At 36.3% G+C, this 24,442-nt stretch overlaps 4 protein-coding genes across 10 annotated transcripts in view; all 4 read left to right on the plus strand.

Annotated features, from left to right (window-relative positions):
* LOC128007472 (protein FAM102A-like) overlaps nt 1-3,750 on the plus strand; it is a 37,878-nt gene extending 34,128 nt beyond the window's left edge. For both annotated transcript variants that reach the window (XM_052592811.1, XM_052592812.1), the window contains exons 10-12: nt 116-237; nt 392-461; nt 1,014-3,750. In XM_052592811.1, coding sequence (XP_052448771.1) covers nt 116-237; nt 392-461; nt 1,014-1,059 — 238 coding nt within the window. In that variant the 3' untranslated portion in view covers nt 1,060-3,750. The remainder of the gene's footprint in view (nt 1-115; nt 238-391; nt 462-1,013) is intronic.
* Nucleotides 3,751-4,146: 396 nt separating this feature from the next.
* LOC128007736 (dolichol phosphate-mannose biosynthesis regulatory protein) lies at nt 4,147-6,040 on the plus strand. Of its 2 annotated transcripts, none has more exons than XM_052592831.1 (4): nt 4,147-4,205; nt 4,739-4,828; nt 4,976-5,078; nt 5,497-6,040. In XM_052592831.1, exons 1-4 carry the CDS (start codon nt 4,203-4,205, stop codon nt 5,550-5,552), a joined length of 252 nt encoding a protein of 83 aa, XP_052448791.1. In that variant the 5' UTR covers nt 4,147-4,202; the 3' UTR covers nt 5,553-6,040. The 2 variants fall into 2 exon arrangements, with proteins under 2 accessions (XP_052448791.1, XP_052448790.1); XM_052592830.1 differs by lacking the exon at nt 4,147-4,205 and adding an exon at nt 4,550-4,604.
* A 43-nt stretch (nt 6,041-6,083) lies between these two features.
* Nucleotides 6,084-14,349, plus strand: LOC128007384 (phosphatidylinositol 4-phosphate 5-kinase-like protein 1). The gene is made up of 10 exons (XM_052592804.1): nt 6,084-6,710; nt 7,596-7,790; nt 9,927-9,977; nt 10,155-10,309; nt 10,989-11,113; nt 11,273-11,307; nt 11,406-11,461; nt 11,766-11,878; nt 11,957-12,119; nt 13,577-14,349. Exons 2-10 carry the CDS (start codon nt 7,596-7,598, stop codon nt 14,034-14,036), a joined length of 1,353 nt encoding a protein of 450 aa, XP_052448764.1. The 5' UTR covers nt 6,084-6,710; the 3' UTR covers nt 14,037-14,349.
* Nucleotides 14,350-15,037: 688 nt separating this feature from the next.
* Nucleotides 15,038-24,442, plus strand: part of LOC128007416 (endophilin-B2) — a 29,874-nt gene continuing 20,469 nt past the window's right edge. For 4 of the 5 annotated variants that reach the window (XM_052592807.1, XM_052592808.1, XM_052592809.1 and 1 more), the window contains exons 1-5: nt 15,039-15,205; nt 17,294-17,435; nt 18,977-19,105; nt 20,152-20,285; nt 21,751-21,843. In XM_052592807.1, coding sequence (XP_052448767.1) covers nt 15,143-15,205; nt 17,294-17,435; nt 18,977-19,105; nt 20,152-20,285; nt 21,751-21,843 — 561 coding nt within the window. In that variant the 5' untranslated portion in view covers nt 15,039-15,142. Of the gene's footprint in view, nt 15,206-17,293; nt 17,436-18,976; nt 19,106-20,151; nt 20,286-21,750; nt 21,844-24,442 lie in introns of all 5 variants that reach the window. The other variant, XM_052592806.1, reaches the window with a different exon arrangement.

Here is a 24,442-nt window from a genome sequence, read left to right on the forward strand (position 1 = left end):
TTGTTGTCTAATGTTAATCTGCACAAGAAGAAATGGCATGTATTTAAAACCCGAAGTATAACATGACGGAGTTGATTTGAAAGACAAGAAGTATCTATTCTGTATATCTACACAGGAGAAAGACGGACTCTGTGGAAAACCATCCCACATGGGTGGACGACACGCGCATTGATGCAGATGATATCGTGGAGAAGATTGTGCAGAGTCAGAACTTTGCGGATTTTAGCAACATTGAAGGTGTGCTGAGAAAACATTGGGTCTTATTAACTATTTAGCGCCATTGGTTCCTCTGAAGTTAATTTTAATTCAACACTTTGATTACTGATACATATATGTGAGGGTTTTACCCACTTCTCTGAAGCTGATCATTCTGACACTCTTTCTCTCACAGACAGCAATTTAACACTGTTTGTCAGTAGAGATGGGACCACAGCATTAAGTGGCATCCAGCTTGTCAACAGGTAAACTGGTGCTCTCTTTTATGTGCCTTTTAATTTAGTGTTCCGGTTATAAATGTAAGAAGTATGAATTTAATTAAGCATTTGTGTAGTACATAAAAAAAAAAAAAAAAGTTGATGTAGAAACAATTTTCATTTAAAAATTGCTAGTAAATATCACAAACAATTACAAAGAAACGGCAAGTAACATTGAATTAAAAGTGACAATTTGAAGTATTTTCTGTGAAACATACACCAATAATCTTTGTTTTATTTATAACTTATACTAAGAATTATATACTGTATTTCTTTACAGTGTACTTTTATTACCATTCAAAAGTTTGGGGTCTGTAAGATTTAGAAACATCTGTTTTCATCTTATGCACACCAAGGAGGACTCTATTTAATAAAAAACGCAGTAAATACAGTTATATTCTGAAATATTCTTGCAATTAAAAAAAAATGTGTTCTATTTCAACTTGTTTTAAATGCAATTCATTCCTGAGTTGGCAAAGCTGAAATTTTAGTAGTGTATTTTGCTGTTATAATACGATGTGTTCTTTTGTTCTTTGGCAGGGTGTCTGCGGGTGTTTTTGAACCCGTGGTGATTGAGAGCCATTAGATCTCCGAGGCCACAGCAGTCACTCTCTCACACAGCCACTCTTTATTTGTAAATGATGGCGAGAGCAAGACAGGGACTGGATGTCCGAGTGGGCACCTGACTTCACAACTTGCTCCTCTTATGGGCCTAACATATTACTCGCCTATTACAATTGTAACACCCTAATCATGCATTACATTTGCTGAAAAAACAGTGGTGGGTACGTTCATTGTTATATGATTAGGAATGAATTAATCATAATTATTTTACAGCGGATTCTGAAAATACAAACTACTTGAAATGAGGCAAGATGGGAGCTTCAGTCTAACACTGTGAAAGATGAGGGCAGTCCAAAGGTTTTAGAAAGAAAATTCAGTTCTATGTTATACTCAAATTTTAGCAGCTTTTCAGATATCATTTAAAGTTTTGAAGTGGGATTATTTAATGTCTTATATTTCTTTGTGATGCATTTACACCCCTGGGTACTGTCTAATAATGCAGTTTAGTCGGTAACCAGCCCATTAGCCTGTGATAAAGATGGAATAATATTCATGAAGTCATGTATGGCTGGCCATACAAATACGTCCGAGGCAAAGAAAACAGTTAAGCCATTCCACCATATAACCAATTTCAGTATCTCTACACTTGTGCTTGTTTCTCAGAGGTGGGCAGTAGTTTGCTTACATATGTTCCAGCTGGCCTGGTCAACATGAAATACAAAAATATACTGTACTGCCCCCTCTCTTCCTTTCTCTTTCTCTTTTGTAAGTAAAATTCCCAGTGTATTTCTAACTTTGTCTGTCAGAACTTCTGTTTCACTCTTCAAATCTTTCACTTTGCTGCTGATTTCGGCTTTGAATATTCATGTGACTATGAGTTTTGGCTCTGAAAGCACTGCCAAGTCATTTGTGGCATTCTGTCACTAATGACTTGTCGGTATCTACAGTAAATGTCATAGCCCAGTGAGATCCTACAAGGTGCAGCTTAAATATCAAGAGCAATTGTTGTAAAATGCAGCTGAATAATTGCATTGTCTGCAGGGCGAGATCAGAGACTGTGACTCATTGTCACACGTCTGTCCTTGGCAGAGTTTCTGGTGTGCAATAGGAAACATGTACAACAGGCATGACAGTGAAACAGAGTCTGTCATGCACTGCTTGTTTGTCATCTAATTAGCTATTCATGATCCATGTCATGGAGATGAATCTTTCTCAGTTGATCTGAGAACATTCACCACGTTCAAGACTGACGTAGTGGGTTTTATTCCCTTTTTTGTGTCAGTTGAGAGAAAAGTGCAATGTGGGCCTGTTGTTTTGTTAAAGCCCATTTTAATGAGTTCTTTCAGGGAATTTAGCCCTAAAATATTTCACCTGTCCAGTGGCTTAAAATGAAACGTTTAAACAATCACTGTTCACTAGTATACTGCACAGGTGAGGGTATTTGTGTTTTAAATATATATATATATATATATATATATATATATATATATATATATATATATATATATATATATATATATATATATATATATATATATATAATTTTCTTATTATTCATGCCATTTAAAGTAAAAAAAAAAACGAGTCTGTGGGATCATCCAGCTGTTTCTCTGCAGGATTAGTCCACATGTGAATCAAAAGTAACACTAACTTTTAAACGGCAAACTATACAGTATAATAGTTATGTGGCCTGATGAAGCCCAGTGTTCTGGATGTTTCTGCTTAGCTAGTTTAAAGGGATTCTCTGAAGACACTGAAAAACATATCTAAGTGTTCTCGTTGTTTACTCTTGGCTTTCTTCTACTCTTACACAAAAAAGCTATTAGCAACTAAGAACAATAACTTTATCCTGTCATTTTTATATTTTCGAGCCAGCAGGCTGGTTCACTGGAATCTGTTTCAGGGGGATTTTTTCCCCTTGACCTTGGTGTTAAGTAATTCTTTAAATTTGTGATGAAATAATGTCCATCTGTGGTTCTTGTTCTTTCTTCTGTCTTTCTCGGACAAACACATTTGATTTAAGATGCTGTTGCAGGGAGCAGACTGGGGTCTGTATGCAAAAGATGGAAGCAATGTAATTTATAGTTTTTGTACATTTCAGTAATCTGGAGCTCATGTTCTCTTTAAAAATAAGGTTTAATCAATGCACGCACATTCTGAGGATTAACAGTGTTGAGCAGCACAGGCTCCAGGATACTGAAACCTGGGATGATAAATATGTAAAGTTCACTACAGCAGCACTTAAATTATGAAGACTAGCTAATGTCACACACACATTCTCCAGAATCTTTATCTTCATCTCTCCTTTACTATCATAAATGATGAAAGCTATGCACTTACAGAAAGCTTTCCATGATAACATCCATATTAATGACAGCAACATTCAGGAAGTAAAATATATTCTGGAGATTTGTTTAAAAATATATAAATGCATATACCACTAAAGTACTATGGAAATGAATGTATTTTTCTGATCGTGACAAATATTTATATATTAAGATCACACATAAGCAATGTGCTGTTGTTCCAAAGTTTTCTCTGTCTTATGTTTGGTTTCATGCATCGAGAGGATACTTTTGAATGATAAACCAGCAGAACTATATTTCTACACTCAAATGTGAATGTTTCTTTCTTTAATGAAACTGTCAGGTCAGATTATCTGTATGTATTATTTGGGGGAAATAAAGATCATGTTGGGTATCATGAATAATAATCTTTGTTGTGTGATTTATTTAACAACATCCAGCTATTAACTCACCATAATAAATTATTTACTTTAGAATTATGTTTTTTTTATTTTTTTTTATTGCTAGTACATGGTATATCTGCTAGTATTTAATAAAATAAATGTTTAATAAATAATAGTTTAAAACATGACAATTGGGCATAATAATAACAACAATAAATGAATACATTGTCTGTAGTAATGACGCTGAGACTAAATATAACAGGAGGAGTGTGCTCTTTTATGAGCTCAATGCTGTAACTCAGCTATCCCAGCTTTCTGCTACAAAAAAATATCATATTTTTATATGAGATGTGCATTTAGCACGTCTTTGAGCGCCCTCGTGTGCTGAAACATTCAGAGAATAAAAAAAAACTACAATTCCTAGCACGACTTCCGTTGTTAGTCGGAAGTACACTAGCGGAAGTAACACGGTCAAAATGGTAAGATGATCTGACATATACGTGGAAGTGTTTTTTTGTTGTTTGTTTGCATGTATATGTATTAATATGATGCTTATTTGTAGGTCGCCGCGTTGTTCCAAGTTGTTAACTGTTTATCGATATGATTAATTAGCTGTTTTAGCGAGTTTCACACTGTACAGTCCGTAGTAAGACGACATACTTCACTAATACAAAAATATTTCTGATGTGATTATTTAAATGTATTTCTAAAAAAGTATTTATTTGTTCACTATAGCTAATGAATAAGTTGACCTCCCACGGAGATCTAGACATAAAGACCCTTCGTAAACACACCATTTGTCTGTAGGTTTGCAAGATAAACTTGCCTTAAAAAACACGTCATTTGTTTATTTCAGACAACATATGATTTCCTCAGAAGTAAATGTTTATTTTATTTGTTTTAAAATATTATGTTTATTATTGTATGTTTACATTTTATTTTAAGTGAGACATTAAATGTAATTTGCACTTATGTTTGTTTGAGATAAACCCTAGAAACTATTTCCTTTCAGGCAACCGGAGCAGATCAAGCTGTTGGTTTTGGACTTGTTGGTTTTAGTCTGTTGCTGTTTACGTATTACACCATTTGGGTCATAGTGTTGGTAAGTGTGTGTGTTTAATGCTTTAACTTGAAAAACATTTAAATCATAGAAATTTGTTTTACAGTTTTCCAAATCAATACGACACCCATAACATGCTTTGTTTGATATGGTACTGAAAAAAATCTTGAAATTCTGCCCTTTTCCCAGCCTTTCGTGGACAGTGACCATGTGATCCACAGTTATTTTCTTCCACGAGAATATTCAGTAATACTTCCTGGAGTTGCAGCATTGATCCTCTTACTTTTTGTTGGTAAGCAATCAATCCATCAACATAAAAATGTTAGTAGTATGTCAAGTTTAAAATGTTATTAGTTATATCCAAACCCTTCTGAATGGCTTAGACAAATGCATTTTTCCTGAAGCAGCAGAAGACACACTTCTTCCTCAAACTCTTGACAGCCCACACCATTAAACCAATGCACTTACACACTAAAAACACTTTTTTAAATCTTCTCTAGCTTGCTTTCTAATCTAGTTGTAAACCTTGCATTGTATATTGTAAATATTGGTGTTTCCTTGATATATTTGCTTTGTTCAACTTGTATAAGTCTCTTATAACTAAGTCATCATAAATACATTAATGTGATGTTAATCCAACAATACATCCATATTATTTACAGTTTCTGTCAGCTCTAGTGACCACATTCTTCTTCATTGTTTTTTTTCAGGCACCTTCATAGGGGTGGTAACATGGAAGAATCGGAAACCTAAGAAAGTTGATTAAGGCTCTCCAGGCTGTTGTGATTCATCTGGTCACAAGAACGAACAGTGTTGATTTTGCTCTGTACACAGCCACGTGAAGATCAACTCTAAAGCTGCTCGCCTGGATTCCAGTCATTAGACATGTTTAGGTGGTTCTTAGAATAACAACAAAAAAGATTTCATTTCTAGCCAGAGCAGTACCGAACATATAGCTGCACGGTAGTCTGTTTGAACTTTGTGCATCCAATGGCCACGACCTTAGAAGACCACGCTATCTGTGACATGTTTAGCTTTGGAGAATTCTTTCCATAGTCCAGGAGATAAAAGCAAATAATTCATGAGAACACAATTTCTGCACCTAAGAGATAGTGCAGATAAATGGATCTGGAAGACCTTGAAATGGAATATGGGATTTTTCTTTTTGCTTAGTTATAATTTAAATTAAGGAGTTTCAACAGTTCATACCATAAACAGTCCCACATTAAAATGAATAAAAATGTTTTTATAATGTTTTTGTTTCTGATTTTATCTATCTATATCTATCTATCTATCTATCTATCATGTACTTTTCATATACTCTTAAATGTTCCGAAGGGTGGTTTCTGCAGTGATTCCATTCAAGAATCATATTTTTCTTAGTGTAAAATATATTGAAAATAATCTAAACAACCTTTTCCCATTACATTTGTGCAATGGAACGTTTCCATGGAAGTGAAAGGTTCTTTATGGAACCAAACTTTTAAAGAGTGTATATCATCATATATCGCTTGAAAATGTTAGTGTATGTATAACAACTATTGTGTTTATTTGTATACATATATAAATAAATATGAATAGAGAGATAATTTACTATGTATAAAAATATAACTCAAAGGTTGTAATACGTGTAAAATACCAATCTACTCTAAGCACTAATAGTTCTGTGTCCGCGTATTTGGTGATTGGTCGTTCAGGTCCGTGTTTTCGGTAACTAAGCGCGCGTGTGTGTGTGTGTGTGGGCCGCTGCAGTCACGCTCGTTTGTTCTGATGAGAGACTGAAAGAGCTCGAGCTGCTCATCCACACGCTGCTCGTGTCGTGTCATGTCACGCGAGGACAGAAAGAATGCGCTGATCTCTCCATCCACGACCCGGAGGACGGACCTGGACATATATTAGAGGATCCAGATTGAATCGCGCTGAGGTAAGTGCATATCTGTTATTATTATTAGACAGAAAGACCTTGTTTCTGTTATTTTTGTCAAACTGAAGGGAAACTCAAGTTCTCCTGTCAGTTCGACTGGCTCGTCCTGTTTTAATATTTGTTGGTTTGTTTAAATGTTCACCAAAAACTGTCTTTGTCTCAATCAGAATAATAAAAGTATACATTACTGTGGACTTGTACTTTCTCTTAATTCTGCGGTTCATACGAGGATCTGATGACAAGAGGTCTTTTAAAATCTCAGGCTGCGTTTAGAGAGGGAAAAGATGAAGACTGATATTGAAAAAAAATGAATTCCTTAATGCAGAACAGCTGATTACCATCACTGAAACAAATAAACTTATTTCTGATTAAATATTTCTCTGGCACTCTGTACAGTGCTGAAAAACCCATTTAGGTACATGCCACTTAGGATGACGAGCTAAATGGGTTTTGGCTAAACTATGAGCTAGTATTTTTTGAAACTATGATTTCCTCGTGCAAACAACGCACAAATGTCTTAAAAGGAGCAGCGCATTTATTACAGCTGATGGCATGTCAGATGTGTGCTATGACCTGCTGCAGGTGCTCTGCATCCACTAGAAATAAAGCATAACAAATAATTCATTGTTATTCTCTGAGAATACACTTGAACAGATACAGATTTTGTTCTGTTGTCAGGAAGACCTTAACCAGATTCAGCATTATGACCCTCCGTCATTAAAACATGACTAGAGGGCAGTAAAATATATTAATATCTCACATAGTATATTAATATCTCATAAGCACACAAACACTCCCAAAATACTGATAAAAATATGTGGGAATGCATGTCATTTTACGAAGGCTTGTTGGAGTACTGTATATAAGCTTATGTCTATTATGTAGATGGAGATGTCAGGGCCAAGTGTGAGCCGCCGCAGACGCACAGTGAAGAAGAGATGGTGGGGAAGACTGAGGCAGCAATGGAAACTGCTGGGTCTGTTTGAGATCGACCAGCAGCATGAGTTTTACAGCCTCACCTGTATGATGAAGGAAGGGCTGTATGCCGCTGTGCAGAACACCATTGACAACCCTTTACCTGTGAGTATACACATGTTTATGAACCATCCAGTCCCTACTGAATACTACTTCCGTCTTAAAGGAAATATTACAGTGGGAAAGATGTAGTTAGAGCTAGAGTTTTTGACCCGTTTAAGGACTCCTAGGGGTGTTTGGTGAAAATATATAAAACATATACAATTTTCTTTAATCAGTACCAGAATCAGAATGAGCTTTATTGCCAAGAAGAATATGAGAAAACAGGAGCTTACAGATCAAATAAGGTACATACATAATAAAGGCAATAAAATAGAATATAACACAATAATTATAAATAGGCAAATATAGTTCAGTACAGTGATACATATAGAATACAACTCAGATACACAATAGAGAGAATTAAAATATGCTTAATGTAGTCTTGTATGTAGAACAGATATGCTATCTGCAGATGTATAGTTATCATAAATGCCATTAAAAAAAGTGAGCCACCAATATCCTTTTGGACAGTTGTTTTGACATAAACTGCCCCAGTATGCTGTTTCCCCCAGACATCACTTCTATCAACTAGTGTTAACATCTGCCACTCAAACTGATATGAACAAAGTCACAGATCATTGCAATCAAACAGGTTTGGAATTATGAAAACAAAACCAAAATAGAATCACAAGGACATAAACAGTCCAGCTCACATTGCATTTTCAATGTTTAATTCCATATTGAAATAAAAGGTGAGAGAGACAAAAGCTTTGGCATCGGAGACCTCTAAGGAGACAGGCTTGTTCCATTTACCATTAATTAGTCTGAGTGCAAGCTCCACAGAGACGACCATAGTTAGTCTGAACTTTCCATGGAGACTGTGTGTTTGTGGCACCATATTACAATGATTTAGCTTAATTTGAGCTGTTTTATACTGGTAATTTGCTCAAGAGTAACAGAGCAGAGGGTGTTAAAGAATATCTAAGTGTTTCAGTAACAAACACCACCATTGTATTGCACACATTCGGGTGGAGGGCCAGAATTCAAACAATGCAACAGTCCTCAGTGCATGGTAGCGCCACAAGAGAGGGGAGAAATGTCAAAGCAGACACCAGTGCATTTTTTTAACCATGAAAAAGAGTGTAGAATGAAGTTGGGTAAATGGAATAAGTAAATAATAACCAGAAGCCTGATGCACAATGTATATCTTAACTTAAGTGTGTTATAGAGGAACAAGACAGTACTATTCATCTCTGAACATGGTACTGTATGTGCATGACTCATTTTTTTCCACATAGGCCTGTCACATTTGTGGTGTTTCGTAGATTATTCATGTAGCATTGCAATGCTTTCTGTAGTTCTCTTTTCTTATTGAGATGATAGAATATTGAAACCACAGTTTCTGTGGCATTGACTGATGCCTAAGAAATACAGGGCCACCTTCAAACCAGGACAAGACAAGGACTCTCCTAGCTGACACCCCTGACTACATTTTATAGTATGGTAAAACCATACATCATAGAATTAGATAGTTCTGGTCCTGGATGCTGTCAATATGTTGGAACAGCCATGCTTAAATACATATTTACATATAAGGGAACTTAAGTAATTAATTAAATTTGTCAAATAATATGCCTTTTTGTTTTGTAAACCATTTTATGAAACCAGTAAGACAATCAATCTCCTACTATGTTGTGAATATAGTAATGATTAAAGGCTTTTTAAAAACAAGTATGCACATTAAAATGTACTCGGATATAATAAACTTGATTTCACCAGAATGTAAATGAATGGTGTTAAAACACATGAATAGACTTCAAACATTGTTCTCTTGCCCCTCTTTTGAATATAGCTTTCTGTTGCCATTTTCAGTGCTCCACACAGACTTGTGAATGAGGCAAACACATCCCTCGATCATTATCCACTCAACCTATTTTACATTGTGGTTGTTGCACTCATGGTCATGTGCTTGTTCACTAACAAACACACACATAGATGATGTTGCAGACCCCTGATTCTATTGAATCCAGTCTGCTTAGGCAGCAGTATGACGCATGAATGTGCTGCCTGTTGTCTGGGGGTCAAAGCTCTCTCACACACTTTAACAACAAAAAGAGAAACATTACCTGCAAAAGCATGCTATCAACAGGACAATGCTGAATACTTTTCATTATTGATCATATGTTTTATGTTTTTTAGGATGAGTTGTCTGAGGATGACTACAATCTTGAGGTTACTCAAATCTATAAGGTATGTTAAAGGAAAAAGCCAACACTGCTTACTATATTTTTTGCATACTTTTTTTTTTTGCTGTACCGGACAAAATGTGACATAATTACTAAGCAGTTGTTGAGCATGAGTTTGTTTTGCTTGAATTATGCTTAAGATGTTTAAATGGAATTTTGTTGTGTTTGTGACTGCGTGAAGGACTTCAGGATGGAGACGTACGCTGGGCCGGTGTTTGCCAGTCTGCGGCGCTCCCTGGGGATGACAGAGAAGGAATATCAGCAGTCTCTCTCCTCTGAAGGCAGCTACCTGCAATTCATCAGCAATTCCAAGAGCAAGGCAGACTTCTTCCTAACGTGAGTCAGCACAAATGCTTCACATGCAGGAGCATATGCACCAGATTCAGCATAAGGATGAAGAGACAGACCACTCATAGAGAAATAAATGGGAGAAGTCACATAGTTCAATATGACGTATAAGAAGGGCTGTACTCCATTTTAAAGAGCATTTTTGATTTTTATACCTAGATCTCAGTCACATTTATACCTAATTATACTTAATTTATTTAATATTTTCTCTCTCTCTCTCTCTCTCTCTCTCTCTCTCTCTCTTTATATATATATATATATATATACACACACACACACACACACACACCATTTAATATTTTTATTTAGCCAGGATGGATTAAATTCAGCACATTAGAATGATTTCTGAAGGATCATGTGACACTGAAGACTTACGCTAAATTCGTTTTGCCATACAGGACACGTTACATTTTAAAATCTAATAGAAGACAATTATTTTAAATAGTGAAAATGTTACATAATGTATATTTTATTGATTTCTGATCAAATAAATATAGTCTTGGTAGTCTTGGAAGATACTTCTTTCAAAAGCATAAAAACAAACCTCACTGACCAAACCTTTTAACAATATAGTTTATATCAGATACGTATCTAGAAGTAAACTTTGTAATATCATCATGATTGTTTGATGTCAAACCTATAACACCGTTCTCTGTCCTCTGTTTAGTAATGACAAGCGGTTCTTCTTAAAGACACAGAGTAAAAGAGAAGTGCGATTTCTCTTGTCTAACTTGAGAATCTACATGGAACATCTGGAGAAGTACCCACACTCTCTGCTCGTCAAATTTTTAGGTGAGAACCAGGACGCTATTAAATTAACATGACTTATCAACAAATGTTACTGGACAGTTTTTTTTATCCACTAATTTTAAAATTAGAAGGCCTTAAAATCCTAAATGCTTATCTTTATTGCCTCCATTTAAGAGATTGTCATGCTTTATTCATGGACAGGTGTTCACAGGATCAAAATGGCACATCAGAGGATGGTAATTATTTCATTTAACATTGCCAGTTACCTGTTAATATTATTCTTTTATGAACTCTGAAGGAAAACGTTATAAAACTACTGGTTTTCTGTGTGCAGAAGTACTTTATTGTGATGCAAAGTGTGTTTTACCCTGATGACAGAATCACAGCAAGGTAAGACTCACTGCATGTTAGAAATGGAAATGAAGTGTTATCGATTTGTCTATTATCAGTGATATGAATATTTAATGTTTCTAATCTCTCCATCACTTATTTGGGAGTACACCTCAGAAGATGTCATCTTGACTTACTATAATCCACAGCCTTGTAATTATTGGTTATTAAATTGCTTTGCCTTTTAGCTGTTACTTTTGGCTTGCACTAATGGTAAGAATAATGATCCAATCCTCCACTCCCACCTCCTTCCCCATTACTCTTCCCCTAGTTTTACATTCTCCCTTTTCTCTCAATGTTTAAGGTATGATATAAAGGGCTGTGAGATGAGCCGGTGGACCGACCCAGCCCCTGAAGGGAGCCAGATCATTGTCGTTTTGAAGGATCTTAATTTTGAAGGACAGTACATTAAGTTAGGTAAGCTCAGTTCATAGGTGAATGAGGATATTAAGACAACACTACCGTCAATCTCATGGCTCCTTGTTTATATGACAGATCAGCAATGCCCTTGGTTCCTGCGTCAGGTGGAGATTGACACTGCCTTTCTTCAAACGCTCAATGTGTTGGACTACAGTCTCCTGCTGGCCCATCAGCCCCTGCACCAGGATGAACTCAGCCAGACTCTCTCTTTCGCAACACTCATCATGCGTGCCAAAAAGTGAGCATAAGTTTAGTATTTCATGCATTTAGTAATCCACAAAAAACTAGACATTTACAAATATGTTTTAATGAAGGTCTGGAATGGGTTTGAAGACTATTATTTATAAAATGATGTTGATTCGAAAACAGTGGAGAGTGCTTGACTGCTGAGGTGCACGCAGAAGAAAGTGATGAATTGTATTTGATTAGATGCAGAATACTGATGATTGGTCATGCTTTCATATTTCTCGTGATTCAGAGACAATTTTTTTTATTTCAAGTCATTTACTTTCTACTGCATCTTTATCTATAGTTTAGTTCAGTGTTTAAGGATAACAGGCTTTATTTACCCTGACTGTGAATGTTCATGTTCACAACTGTTTCCAGATCCTTCTCCTTCTTCTCCAAATGGCCATTGGCAGGCAGGCATGTAGCTATCATATCTAGCTTCAATGTAATTTTCTCAAAGAAATAACAAAAAAGTAAATTACTAAACAATAATAATAACTATGCGAATCCTTGCTACTACCATTCCATTATTCATTGAACATCAACTCATATACTGTATTTTCCGGACTATATGTCACACTTTTTTCATAGTTTGGCTGGTCCTGCGGCTTATAGTCAGGTGCGACTTATTTATCAAAATTAATTTGACATGAACCCAGAGAAATGAACCAAGAGAAAACATTACCATCTACAGCCGGGAGAGGGCTTCTATGCTGCTCCAAAGTGCTCCTGTAGTCTACACTGAGCAGCGTAGAGCGCCCTCTCGCGGCTGTAGACGGTAATGTTTTCTCTTGGTTCTTGGTTCTAAATAAATGCAAATTACAGTCCAGTGCGACTTATGTTTTTTTCCTCGTCATGACGTATTTTTGGACTGATGTGACTTAAAATTAGGTGCGGCTTATAGTCCGAAAAATACGGTACTGCATTTATCCATGATTTAACAAAAAATAAATAAATACAAAATTATTGAAACCTGTATGACTGTCTTTTCCGTAGAACACAAAAGGACATGTAGCAGAATGTCCAAGCTGCTCTTTTCCACACAGTGAAAGGAAATAATAACTGTCAAGCTTTTTAATGAACAATAACTTCATTTTCAGTCTGTTCCTCACACAAAGTTAATAAATGACTTCATTATGGTCTACAGTCTTTGGTCACCATGACTTTTTATTGTGTGGAGAAGACGCATGAACATTCTCCAAAACATCTCTTTTCATGTTCCCCACAAAAAAGAAAGTCATATGGGTTTGGAAGGACATAAGGATGAGTAAATGATGCAAGATGTTTAAGGTATAGTTCACCCTCAAATTTAATAGCATGGAAAGTTCAGGTGAAATAATCTGCTGCAGAAAAAACAGAGCTTCAACCCAGAAACAAGCAAAACCACACATTCTCATTAGATGGTGATCATTCAGTTGGTGAAGGTTCTTTGTTCTGTTTCTATGTTCCTCTCTGACTGGCTGTTAGGTCAGTAAATGCAACATCCAGTCCTACACATGCCACTTTGCCATCTGTTCCCGGGGTGGTGGCAGAGGAAGACTCCACACCCCTCTCCTCAGAATTATATTCAACACAGAGTCACATAACAGACATGCACTGTGGCAATGATGGAACAGACATCGCAAGTCTTGAGGAAGACGAAATTGAGCAAACCGCTAGGGTGGGAGCAGAGTCAGCGGATCTACAAATGTTCCAGGCCCAAAACCGGAGACTACTTCCCAACTTCAAGAACCCGCTTCATGTCATTGATGGACCAGAGCAGCGGTACTTCATCGGGATAATTGACATCTTCACTGTTTATGGTTTCAAAAAGAGGCTTGAGCACCTGTGGAAAAGACTGAGATACCCACGACAAACATTCTCCACAGTCAGTCCTCCAGCTTACTGTCACAGACTGTGCCAGTGGGTTCACGACCACACCAAATAAAATAAGAGCTCCTGGAAGATGGATGGACGCACTGTTCACACATCTGGCTCAAACATACCTCTTTATGTGGAAATGATCTGAATGTACATTTGAGGGCAAACATTTTTATAGCTTTTTGTTTAAACAAAGACAAGGCTAATGCAAGTACATTTTGGAACACTGTAGTTGATGAAAAAAGTTGTATTAATTTAAACATGTAAGAGCAAAGGAGAGTGTAACTTTTGTTTTACGCATGTTTTCAAATGATAAATGAATTATGTAATGCTGGTTACGTATATGCCATTTCCTATTAAAGAACAATGCTACCATTTGATTACCAGCTGCCCAGACACCTTTTCAACAACAGCAGGGTCCATTCCTTCCTGCTGTCTGTCATGCTCAGAAACACTTATGTGGAGCTGCATTTAAATGTTTTCAGAAATATTTATGCAGTATAATAAATATATAATGTTTAATAGCCTATCTGCATCTTCTTTAATGCTAAATAATTTTCAGGCCTCAAACTGTTTTTGTATTGCGCTATATGTAATTTATCATTGTGTTTCTGGAGCCTGAATTTTTTGAACACATTTTATTAAAATAAAGACGTGCTTAGGATATACATTAAAATAATGGAGACAAGTAAGGGAAATGTTTGCATTTATCTTGCTGTAATGTTTATATAATGGAAATAATTGAATATTCAAGAAATTATTTATGTGAAAAGAAACCACCATGAGGCCTTTAGATCCAGAGAAGTATGAATGAGTGAGTATATATATAAAAAAATAACTACTGAAACCTAACGTCCTGAAAGGGTCGGTTTACCTGTACAGATCACAGAGGATACTTTTAGAAATTGTTGTTTTTCATTAAAAGTACTTTATTTAAAAAAAGTAAATTGTTACAATTCCCAAAAACCAATGTGTTTACAATAACAGAGTGGTTAAAGTAAGCATCCCGCTCTAAACTAGGCTGAGTAGAGGATGGCTTATGTAACTGATGGTAAGCTCATTAAACTCCAGGGAGCGCTGTCGATCCGGCCTCGTCCTGCACAATCGATCCTGTTGCAGACACAACCAACAAGCTGATGTTGCTGAAACGCACACAGTGAAAACGCTGACACGATGGATTTTAATGTCAAGAAACTAGCTTCGGATGCAGGTGTCTTCTTCACTCGTGCTGTTCAGGTATGAAATGGCCCTGTGTTTCTGGTTACTTTACGGTAGTTGCGTTCAGCCATAAGTGCCGTGCGTGAAATGAGAGGGATGGATGTAACGTTACGCAGCAGCAGCAGCGGGCTCGAGTCGATGAATGAACCGCTTCGCTCTTTCGGCCTTACAGATCCAAACGTCGCTTTCTTCAGCCTAAATCTTAATGTATCTGTCATTGTTCAAGCGAGCAATTCTTATTTGTCATGTTGCGATGATCTGTATTTTCATCTCTATTGTAAGCCGATAGACGCAAGCCCAACCCGTGTCTATTATTAATGAGTGTTCATGTGACAGTCACCAGCTGAAGTCTCGCTCACAGACGAAGCCCTGTTTACTACAGAACAGTCAATTATTTTTCTTTTTTAAAATGCTGATGCACATGTTATCGTTTGTCAAAGCTAAGTCTACTGAAATATAACTGAGTATAAAAATATACTTAGTTATAAAGCCTACTGTATAACAAAGACATTAGACAGTAAACGGGTTGATCATCACTGACCAAATTTCAAAGGGTAAGATCAGCTCAACATGTCATAATCTCACCCGTGTTATTCTGAACCCATAGGACTTTGGTTCGAGCACGACAGAAGATGCTCTGCTACTGTTTATGGTTTGCAAATTGTTATTTTTGGAGCTTGGTCACCATTACCTTCAATTTTATGGCAAACAAGTGGTGCGCAACATTGCTGTGAAGAAAATCACAATGGCTTTGGAACAGCACGAGAGCGAGCATTTTCATTTTAATAGACCTTCTAATGCAAAACACTGAAATATGTCTGGCCAGCTGTTGTGTATCTGTGTGACGCTGAATGCCCATCTGTTTCCATGTAGGTGGTTTGCATTTAAGCATAAAGGTTATTTTCTATTAATTGCAATATTTGTAATTTCTTAACTAGGCTAGGCATATCCTTGAAACTGCAAGTTGGGAGTGACAAATATGTTCTATAAAATGTAAAAAAGGAAGATTATTTCTGAAGGATAAACATTTTGTATATATATAAAAAAAGAGAATAAAAATCCAACAGTGTAATTGTTTTGATAATTAACTACTGTATAAACAGAAACTATGTAATGGTCTAAACTTCAAACTGAGGGGTTTTAAAGTGAAAATCCTTAGAAAGTACAACATCAGGTTTAGCATTTAATAATTTAAAAATAAAATATTTTTTTAAATGCATAAGTAACATTGAAATACGGATATTTATGTAGTAATTTTCTTCAGCACATTTTCTATACTCTGTATGTATACTACAGTATTTACACAGTGTGCCCGGCAGTATATTGTCAAAACATTATGCGTCATATTCATATTTATGCCACATCCCTGGATATCACAAGATACTGTGCAGACCCCTCTGTCAGTGTGAAGACCACCCATATTCTGGCTCATGGATGACCCATTCAAAGCTGCTGATGTGGAGGGAATCCTTCATGCTGAGTCGCAGTGTGTGAATGTGATTTATATGTCTTTTCCCTCTTTCACCTCAGGCCTGAATTTAATGTGCTGTCAGCAGGGGTCTTTCCTGTGTGTGAGTGACATATTAGACACCAGCACCATTTTTTTTTCACATTGTCGGAGGAAATCTTTGCTGCAGGTCCACCAGCTTGCCAGAAGCTTCCTGTTTATCAATGAGACTCATAGGGCACTTGTTCAGCTGTTAGCTACTGATCTTTAGCAATGGCTGACATTTTAGCCTGCATGTTTGGATATCAAGTGCATACCAACTGCAAAGGCACGCTTTTTGGATTAAAATCTACCATGTCCTGACATTGTCTTTTTTAGAAGATGTCTTTATATTTGTGTTGCACTCAAAATTGACGTGTCTGATTTATAGCATTATTATCTGCTTGATGTGAACTGTGAAACATTGTCTAAACAATAATACAACCTAAAAGGGAATAGTATAATGCCAGCGAATCATGTGAATCGCTTTAAGAGTATGTCTCCTTGTCTTGCTGAGAATGTTGAGTCTTTCAAGAGTACAAGATTACTGCTCATTCATTATTACGGTTAAATATTTTCCATTACATCTTGAATTGTATATATTTTTTTATGGTCTCCAGTACACAGAGGAGAAGCTTGGCCAGGCAGAAAAGACTGAGCTAGATGCCCACCTGGAGAACCTGATTGCTCGAGCAGACTGCACCAAAAACTGGACCGAAAAGATCTTCAGACAGACCGAGGTGCTGCTTCAACCCAACCCAAGTACGAATCGACTAGACGTTTAAAATTTTCCTTTCTTCTGCGTCTACCTAAACCTCTGAATTATATTTTGGTATTAGACATCGTTTGAAATGTGTGGTCTTGTTTTCTAAATGTTGAGCCCAACCAGAGGTCCTGTATGTTGAAAAATGTCTCATGTTGTTGACATTTACCATAAACATGATGAACAGGAACATCCCTTGACTCTTTGTTGATATCAGTCTGCTCTATTGCACAGGCCGCCAGGGAAATATGATGCCTAACAACCATCTTAAAACAGTGGTGCTCAAGTGTCACTATGTCAGGTATCACATTATATGAATGGACTGTTTTGTCTTTGCACCCTTGATTTTTATTTTCTCTCTTCTTATTGGTAGTTTCACTAATTCTAAGAGTAAACAAATGTTTTACAAGGGTGCTGAGATAAACAGTTCAAATCTGAGCTATAAATCGTTACTGTGCCTTTGAGCAGGACACTGTACTGTAAGGCACTTCCATTACTGTTCAAATGCTTTATATTAAATATATTCTAATAATTATATCAGAATAATTTCTGAAGGATCATGTGACGCTGAAGACTGGAGTAATGGCTGCTGATGATTAAGCTTTGTCATCCCAGGAAATATTACAAATGTACTGTATTTTTAATCAAATAAATGCAGCCTTGTTGAGCATAAGAGACTTCTTTCAAAACATTACAAAAAATCGTACTAACTCCAAATGTTTGAACGGTAGTGTATATCCCGACTCAAAAATCTGCATTTGCATTTTAAGTTGGCAGTTCACAGTTGAATAAACAACATGAAACATTTTATTTTAGTACTCGTTCAGTTATAATGTCTGAACCATTGATAAGGCCACAGGTTTGAGATACTTTAGGGCTCATCTTTGATGGCAGTACCTTTCATGTACTGTACGTATTTAAGCGTTTCATGTACAGTAATTGCAAGAGGTACTTGTGGCCTAGTGATTGTGTACTAGTAAGAACACTAACCTGTTCTTTCTAACTTTCTCCATGCTCCAGTTGACCAAACTGGTAAGTGTGCCTCTACTCCCCATGCCCTGTGCTTTAGGTCTTCAGTTTAATTTATGTTTAGTGTTAGACCCAGCTTGTGGACTGTTTTTGTTATGGACACAAGTTTAAAAACCTGTTCTTCAATCATCTGATAATCTAAACCAGATCTGGTTATCAGATAAGTGAGGCCTCTTCAATTGGATAAGTAAACATGATGGGACAACAGTATTGTTAGTTAGTATTAGTAAACATGATGGGACAGCAGTATTATTAGTTAGTATTAGTAAACATGATGGGACAACAGTATTGTTAGTTAGTATTAGTAAACATGATGGGACAGCAGTATTATTAGTTAGTATTAGTAAACATGATGGGACAACAGTATTATTAGTTAGTATTAGTAAACATGATGGGACAACAGTATTATTAGTTAGTATTAGTAAACACGATGGGCTGTACTTGATTGCGTTTACTAGAGTAAACCTTGAATAAGGCATTATGTCTTTCTTTGACGTGAATCTTTGTTTAGGTGCCCGTATCGAAGAGTTCTTCTATGAGAAATTGGACAGAAAGCTCCCATCCAGAACCACCAATGCAGAGCTGCTGGGACAGTATATGCAGGATGCGGCAAAGGAATTTGGGCCAGGAACTCCATATGGTTTGTAAAAGCAACCAGAACAAAATTAATATAATGCAGCTTTTTTTAAATATATATTTTTTTAAATTGGAAAACACACAGAAAAGGGAAAAAGTTATTTTGTTCAGATAAAACGGCTACATATATCCTAACTTAGAAATAATAATAATAAGCAGTTTGCTCATAATGAAAAACTATCTTTTCCCATTAGAAGCCAGTGCACATCAATTTACTGAATTCACAAATTCTATAAACAAATTCTCATCCTTTTTATTGTTTATTTATTTATTTAATACTCCATATGAGGCAGGATTGCCACTGCCCATTCTCCCTTTTTCCTGTTTGCACTGTTTGGCTTCCGACGTGACAGATGAAAAATGAAGCATTCCCTTTGTATTATTTTTGACCAGTGATTATGTTCAAGTTAATGTTTAGCTGCATGGTGAATGTCATTAGATGGCGCACTTTCCTTTTCGAAACGGGTGGAACATAAGGTTTGTTGGCAAATAGCTCTTCTTGAATGCTTTTAGGTTAGAATTTACTGAGAGAAAGTGTATTAGATCCTGTGTTTTTTTTTTCTCTCTCCGTTATTACCAGGTCATAATATTTGCTTGTAATATTATAAGCATAAGAATGCTGGTTGAAAAAGATTTATGACAATCAAGTCGCACTCTTAGATATGTCAACATACCTGAAATCACAATCATAAATCACAATCATTACCAGGGTAATTATGACATCATGAATGTAAAATTAATTTACAGAGAATCGAAGCAGCATCAAAGCATCTGTCTAAACATGCCTTGTGTGAGACAGTGTTTCATTCTGTGAGTTTAGGTCTCTGATTGATAAAGATACCTACATCACAAACTAGTTGAGATGAGTCTATAATCTTATATTCTTAATGTTCCACTTCCATCTGAATGAGTTTAAAGTGTGCAAACCAAATTATTTGATGCAGTCAGTAATTCATGGGATGATTTTGGTTAGTTAATCATGTTTGAAAATGATTTGACAGAAAAAGATTGTAATATAATGTTTTGTTAATGGCATGTTTGTGATTTCAGGTAGTACTTTGATCACTGTTGGAGAGTATCAGAGGAGATTGGGTGGAGCAGAGCGGGAATTCTTACAGACGTCAGCCATCAACTTCCTCACGCCTCTGAGGAACTTTCTAGAGGGGGACTGGAAAACCATTTCTGTGAGTGAAATTTACAATCTCTGTCTCAAGTGTTGATAACAATTCGACTCATTCCCACAGGTTCTACACTTATAACGCGATGACGGATGAAGAAATGGTTGCCGTGATTTTGCCAAGATATGTTCCTGGATCAACATCTTTTGATTATCCTTTATTAATCCAATCCCTAAACCTAACCTTACCCATAAATTATTCCTAAAATCAGTGGGAAATGATATCTGATTAACAAGGGTGTAGAACAACCTAACCCTGATTTTGAGCCTAAAACAGATATTTCCTGAAAAGTTATATCTCTATTCTGATTGGTTGATTGGGCTTTTGTTCCAACAAGGATGTTGATCCAGGAACATGTTGTACTTGGTGAAATCATGCTTACCATGAAGGAATGTATCATTTGCATGTGCTTTTGAGTCTTGAGTCTTTTAAAATCACTTGCGCGCTCTCAGTTTCTGTCTGTCCACAGATCGCGATAAGGAGAGTGACCGCTTTTAATAGTTAAAGGAGTTTGCAAATGTGATATTGTACAATACAATACAATACAATAGTTCAGTTAACAAGTACTACCTGATTTGGATCTATTTCTTCAATGAAAAAAGTTCAAAATAACAGCTCAGCCTCTTCAGATCTCTAAAAGAAAACACATCCGAGTTTCATTCAATTAAGTGATAAATATACACAGTACATATATATATATATATCAGTACAGAACAAAAGTTTGGACACACCTTCTCATTCAAAGAGTTTTCTTTATTTTCATGACTATGAAAATTGTAGAGTCACACTGAAGGCATCAAAACTATGAATTAACACGTGGAATTATATACATAACAAAAAAAGTGTGAAACAACTGAAAATATGTCATATTCTAGGTTCTTCAAAGTAGCCACCTTTTACTTTGATTACTGCTTTGCACACTCTTGGCTTTCTCTTGATGAGCTTCAAGAGGTAGTCACCTGAAATGGTCTTCAACAGTCTTGAAGGAGTTCCCTGAGAGATGCTTAGCACTTGTTGGCCCTTTTGCCTTCTGTCTGCGGTCCAGTTCACCCCTAAACCATCTCGATTGGGTTCAGGTCCGGTTACTGTGGAGGGCCAGGTCACCTGGCGCAGCACCCCATCACTCTCCTTCTTGGTCAAATAGCCCTTGATGCCTTCAGTGTGACTCTACAATTTTCAGTCATGAAAATAAAGAAAACTCTTTGAATGAGAAGGTGTGTCCAAACTTTTGGTCTGTACTGTGTGTGTGTGTGTGTTTGTGTGTGTGTGTGTGTATATATATGACAATTTGATTTTAAATGTACTTTTGTACTTATGAGTGTTAAGAAACATCATCATGAATGTGTATTCTCTTGTCATAGGCTGAAGTGGTCTTTTAGTTCATTAATATTATATTATCTTTTTAAAAATAAGATAGTACAAGTGCAATTAAGTACACTTCCTCTCTCACAAAAGTCTGTTCTGTTATCAGAAAGAGAGAAGGCTACTTGAGAACCGGCGTCTTGATCTGGATGTTTGCAAAGCTCGGCTCAAGAAAGCAAAGTTAGCAGAGGCCAAGGCTGCTGTAAGTTTTATTTTCACTTTATTTCTTCATCATCATTACATGTCTTCCTCCTCTCATATTCTTTCATTTCCTCCACCATCCTCTCATCAACAACTAAAGCACTATAATAATTGTTTAATAATAGGTTTTCTCGATTCTTAATTATAGATTCAGTCTCTATAAGGTCCTCCTTTCTGTGAGCCTACTTTACTCTGATTGGTCAGATGGCCCAGTCTGTTGTGATTGGTCTACCATGTACACTGTGTGTCGCAATGATACAATGCCATAGTTCTGTATTTTGAAGCAAGTGTCCTGCATTGAACTCTGCAATATTAGAGAAGCAGTCGTCAGTAAACTGAAGGGACAAAAAGATTAGGGTTGTACTGCTGTGGTACAGTGGAAAAACTTTGCAGCCTCGTCTTTCGGAAATTAAAATTAAACTAATATACTATCACTGTATAGGACACAGCGTCTTCACGACATGAACAAGCTACAGTGTTTGAGGATGGGGTCAAGTTGTTCACAGCCGGCCAACGTAGAACATACATTATGCAAATGTTTTACCCTGTGACGTGCATCCATCATGGAAGTGGGATTCGAGTTCCTGATGATTCCTTTAGGCTGTTCAGAGTCAATTCTTTATTTTAGGGAGACAATAACTATATTTATTGCGAACATTCGGCTTTACAACTTTGCAAATCGTTTACATTCACATACGAGTACGACTACATTGCATACTGCATGAAAGGATTGCCTTGGAAATGGCATAGGAGTACTTTAACCACAAAATGGACTGATTCCTTAACAAACAAAGTATTTCTGAATGCTTCATTGGTGTGTAAATAAAATTCACATGCTTAAATTAACTTTGACTAACTTATTCTGGACAATGAAAAAGATTTAAAAAAAAACCAATGGACAAACTCGTAGGGTTTTGATGCTTGAGGTGGCAAAATAGGAGGTTCCTGTTTGATATCACCATTATTGGTTAACGCCAATCTGTTATTTGTAACACTTTATTTAGGTCTCACTGACTTAACCTTAATTAAGATATTCATGAAGCAGATTTGAAGTTCTGTCTGGGAATTCAATTCAATTCAAGTTTATTTGTATAGCGCTTTTTACAATACAAATCGTTACAAAGCAACTTTACAGAAAATAATGTTTCTACAATATTTAGTAGTAGCTTATAAGTGGTGACTGTCAGTTTGTGCACATATGACAGGATTTTTAGAATAATTAATACAAGACATAGTCAGCCAGACGATGAACATTATTAATATTATTAATAATAATTATATTAATAATATTAATAATTAATAATAATTATATGATGCAGTCACACTTGTAGCAATACTTGTTAGTTCTGTTTGTTGATTCAGGGTTAGCATCATCTGAGGTCCTCTGATGGTCAGCATCACCTCTTCTCAGGTGTTCTGGACTCTAGGTGTCTAAAGACTCCTTTAGTGGACTTTGCTATCCTAGGAACTACCCAAAAGTCCAGCGTTTTGTGATCTTAGGGAGCGTGATGGATTGTAACGTGGTTGAAGGCTAGTTAGGTATGCAGGAGCTAAACCATTTAGGGCCTTATAGATAAGTTATGATAATTTGTAACTGATACGGAACGTAATAGGTAGCCAGTGCAGCGACTGTAAAATTGGGGTTATATGATCATATTTTCTTGACCTGGTAAGGAATCTAGCTGCTGCATTTTGGACTACCTGTAGCTTGTTTATTGAATAAGCAGGACAACCACCTAGAAGTGCATTACAATAGTCCAGTCTAGAGGTCATGAATGCATGAACTAGCTTTTCTGCATCAGAAACAGATAACATGTTTCGTAGCTTGGCAATGTTTTAAGATGGAAGAATGCAGTTTTTGTAACATGGGAAATATAATTTTCAAAAGACAAGTTGCTGTCTAATATAACACACAGATTTTTGACTGTAGAGGAAGTAACAGTTCATCCGTCTAGTTGCAAATTGTAATCTACAAAATTCTGTGTAGTGTTTTTTGGTCTAATAATTAATATCTCTGTCTTATCCGAATTTAATTGGATAAAATTATTGGTCATCCAATCTTTTAAATTTTTAACACACTCCGTTAGCTTAGATAATTGGGAAGTTTCATCTGGCTTTGTTGAGATATATAGCTGAGCATCATCAGCATAACAGTGGAAGCTAATTCCGTTTTTTCTAATAATATTACCAAGGGGCAACATGTATATTGAAAATAGAAGGGGACCTAGGATGGATCCTTGTGGCACTCCATATTTTACTGGTGATAAATGAGATGACTCTCCATTTAAATAAACTAAATTGTAGCGATCGGACAGGTAGGATCTAAACCATCTTAGAGCCTGCCCTTTAATACCTGTATAGGTTTGTAATCGATTATGAGTATGTCATGATCTATGGTGTCGAACGCAGCACTAAGATCAAGTAAAACTAGAAATCAGATGCAGCCTTGATCTGACACAAGAAGCAGGTCATTTGTCATTTTAACAAGTCCAGTTTCTGGGCTATGGAAATCTTGAAAATCTTCGTACAGATCATTTTTATGCAGGAAGGTGCTCAATTGAGCAGACACAACTTTTTCTAAAATTTTAGATATAAATGGA

The sequence above is a fragment of the Carassius gibelio genome, chromosome A5 (genome assembly GCF_023724105.1).
Source record: "Carassius gibelio isolate Cgi1373 ecotype wild population from Czech Republic chromosome A5, carGib1.2-hapl.c, whole genome shotgun sequence".
NCBI lineage: Eukaryota > Metazoa > Chordata > Actinopteri > Cypriniformes > Cyprinidae > Carassius > Carassius gibelio.

What these genes read in the sequence shown, in the direction of transcription:
- LOC128007736 (XM_052592830.1), top strand. An exon ending in CCATTTGGGTCATAGTGTTG is followed by an intron (nt 4,829 to 4,975) that starts GTAAGTGTGTGT and finishes CCCTTTTCCCAG; the next exon opens with CCTTTCGTGGACAGTGACCA. An exon ending in GATCCTCTTACTTTTTGTTG is followed by an intron (nt 5,079 to 5,496) that starts GTAAGCAATCAA and finishes GTTTTTTTTCAG; the next exon opens with GCACCTTCATAGGGGTGGTA.
- LOC128007384 (XM_052592804.1), top strand. Translation starts at nt 7,596, where the DNA reads ATGGAGATGTCAGGGCCAAGTGTGAGCCGCCGCAGACGCACAGTGAAG. An exon ending in AAATGGCACATCAGAGGATG is followed by an intron (nt 11,308 to 11,405) that starts GTAATTATTTCA and finishes TTCTGTGTGCAG; the next exon opens with AAGTACTTTATTGTGATGCA. An exon ending in AGGACAGTACATTAAGTTAG is followed by an intron (nt 11,879 to 11,956) that starts GTAAGCTCAGTT and finishes TTTATATGACAG; the next exon opens with ATCAGCAATGCCCTTGGTTC.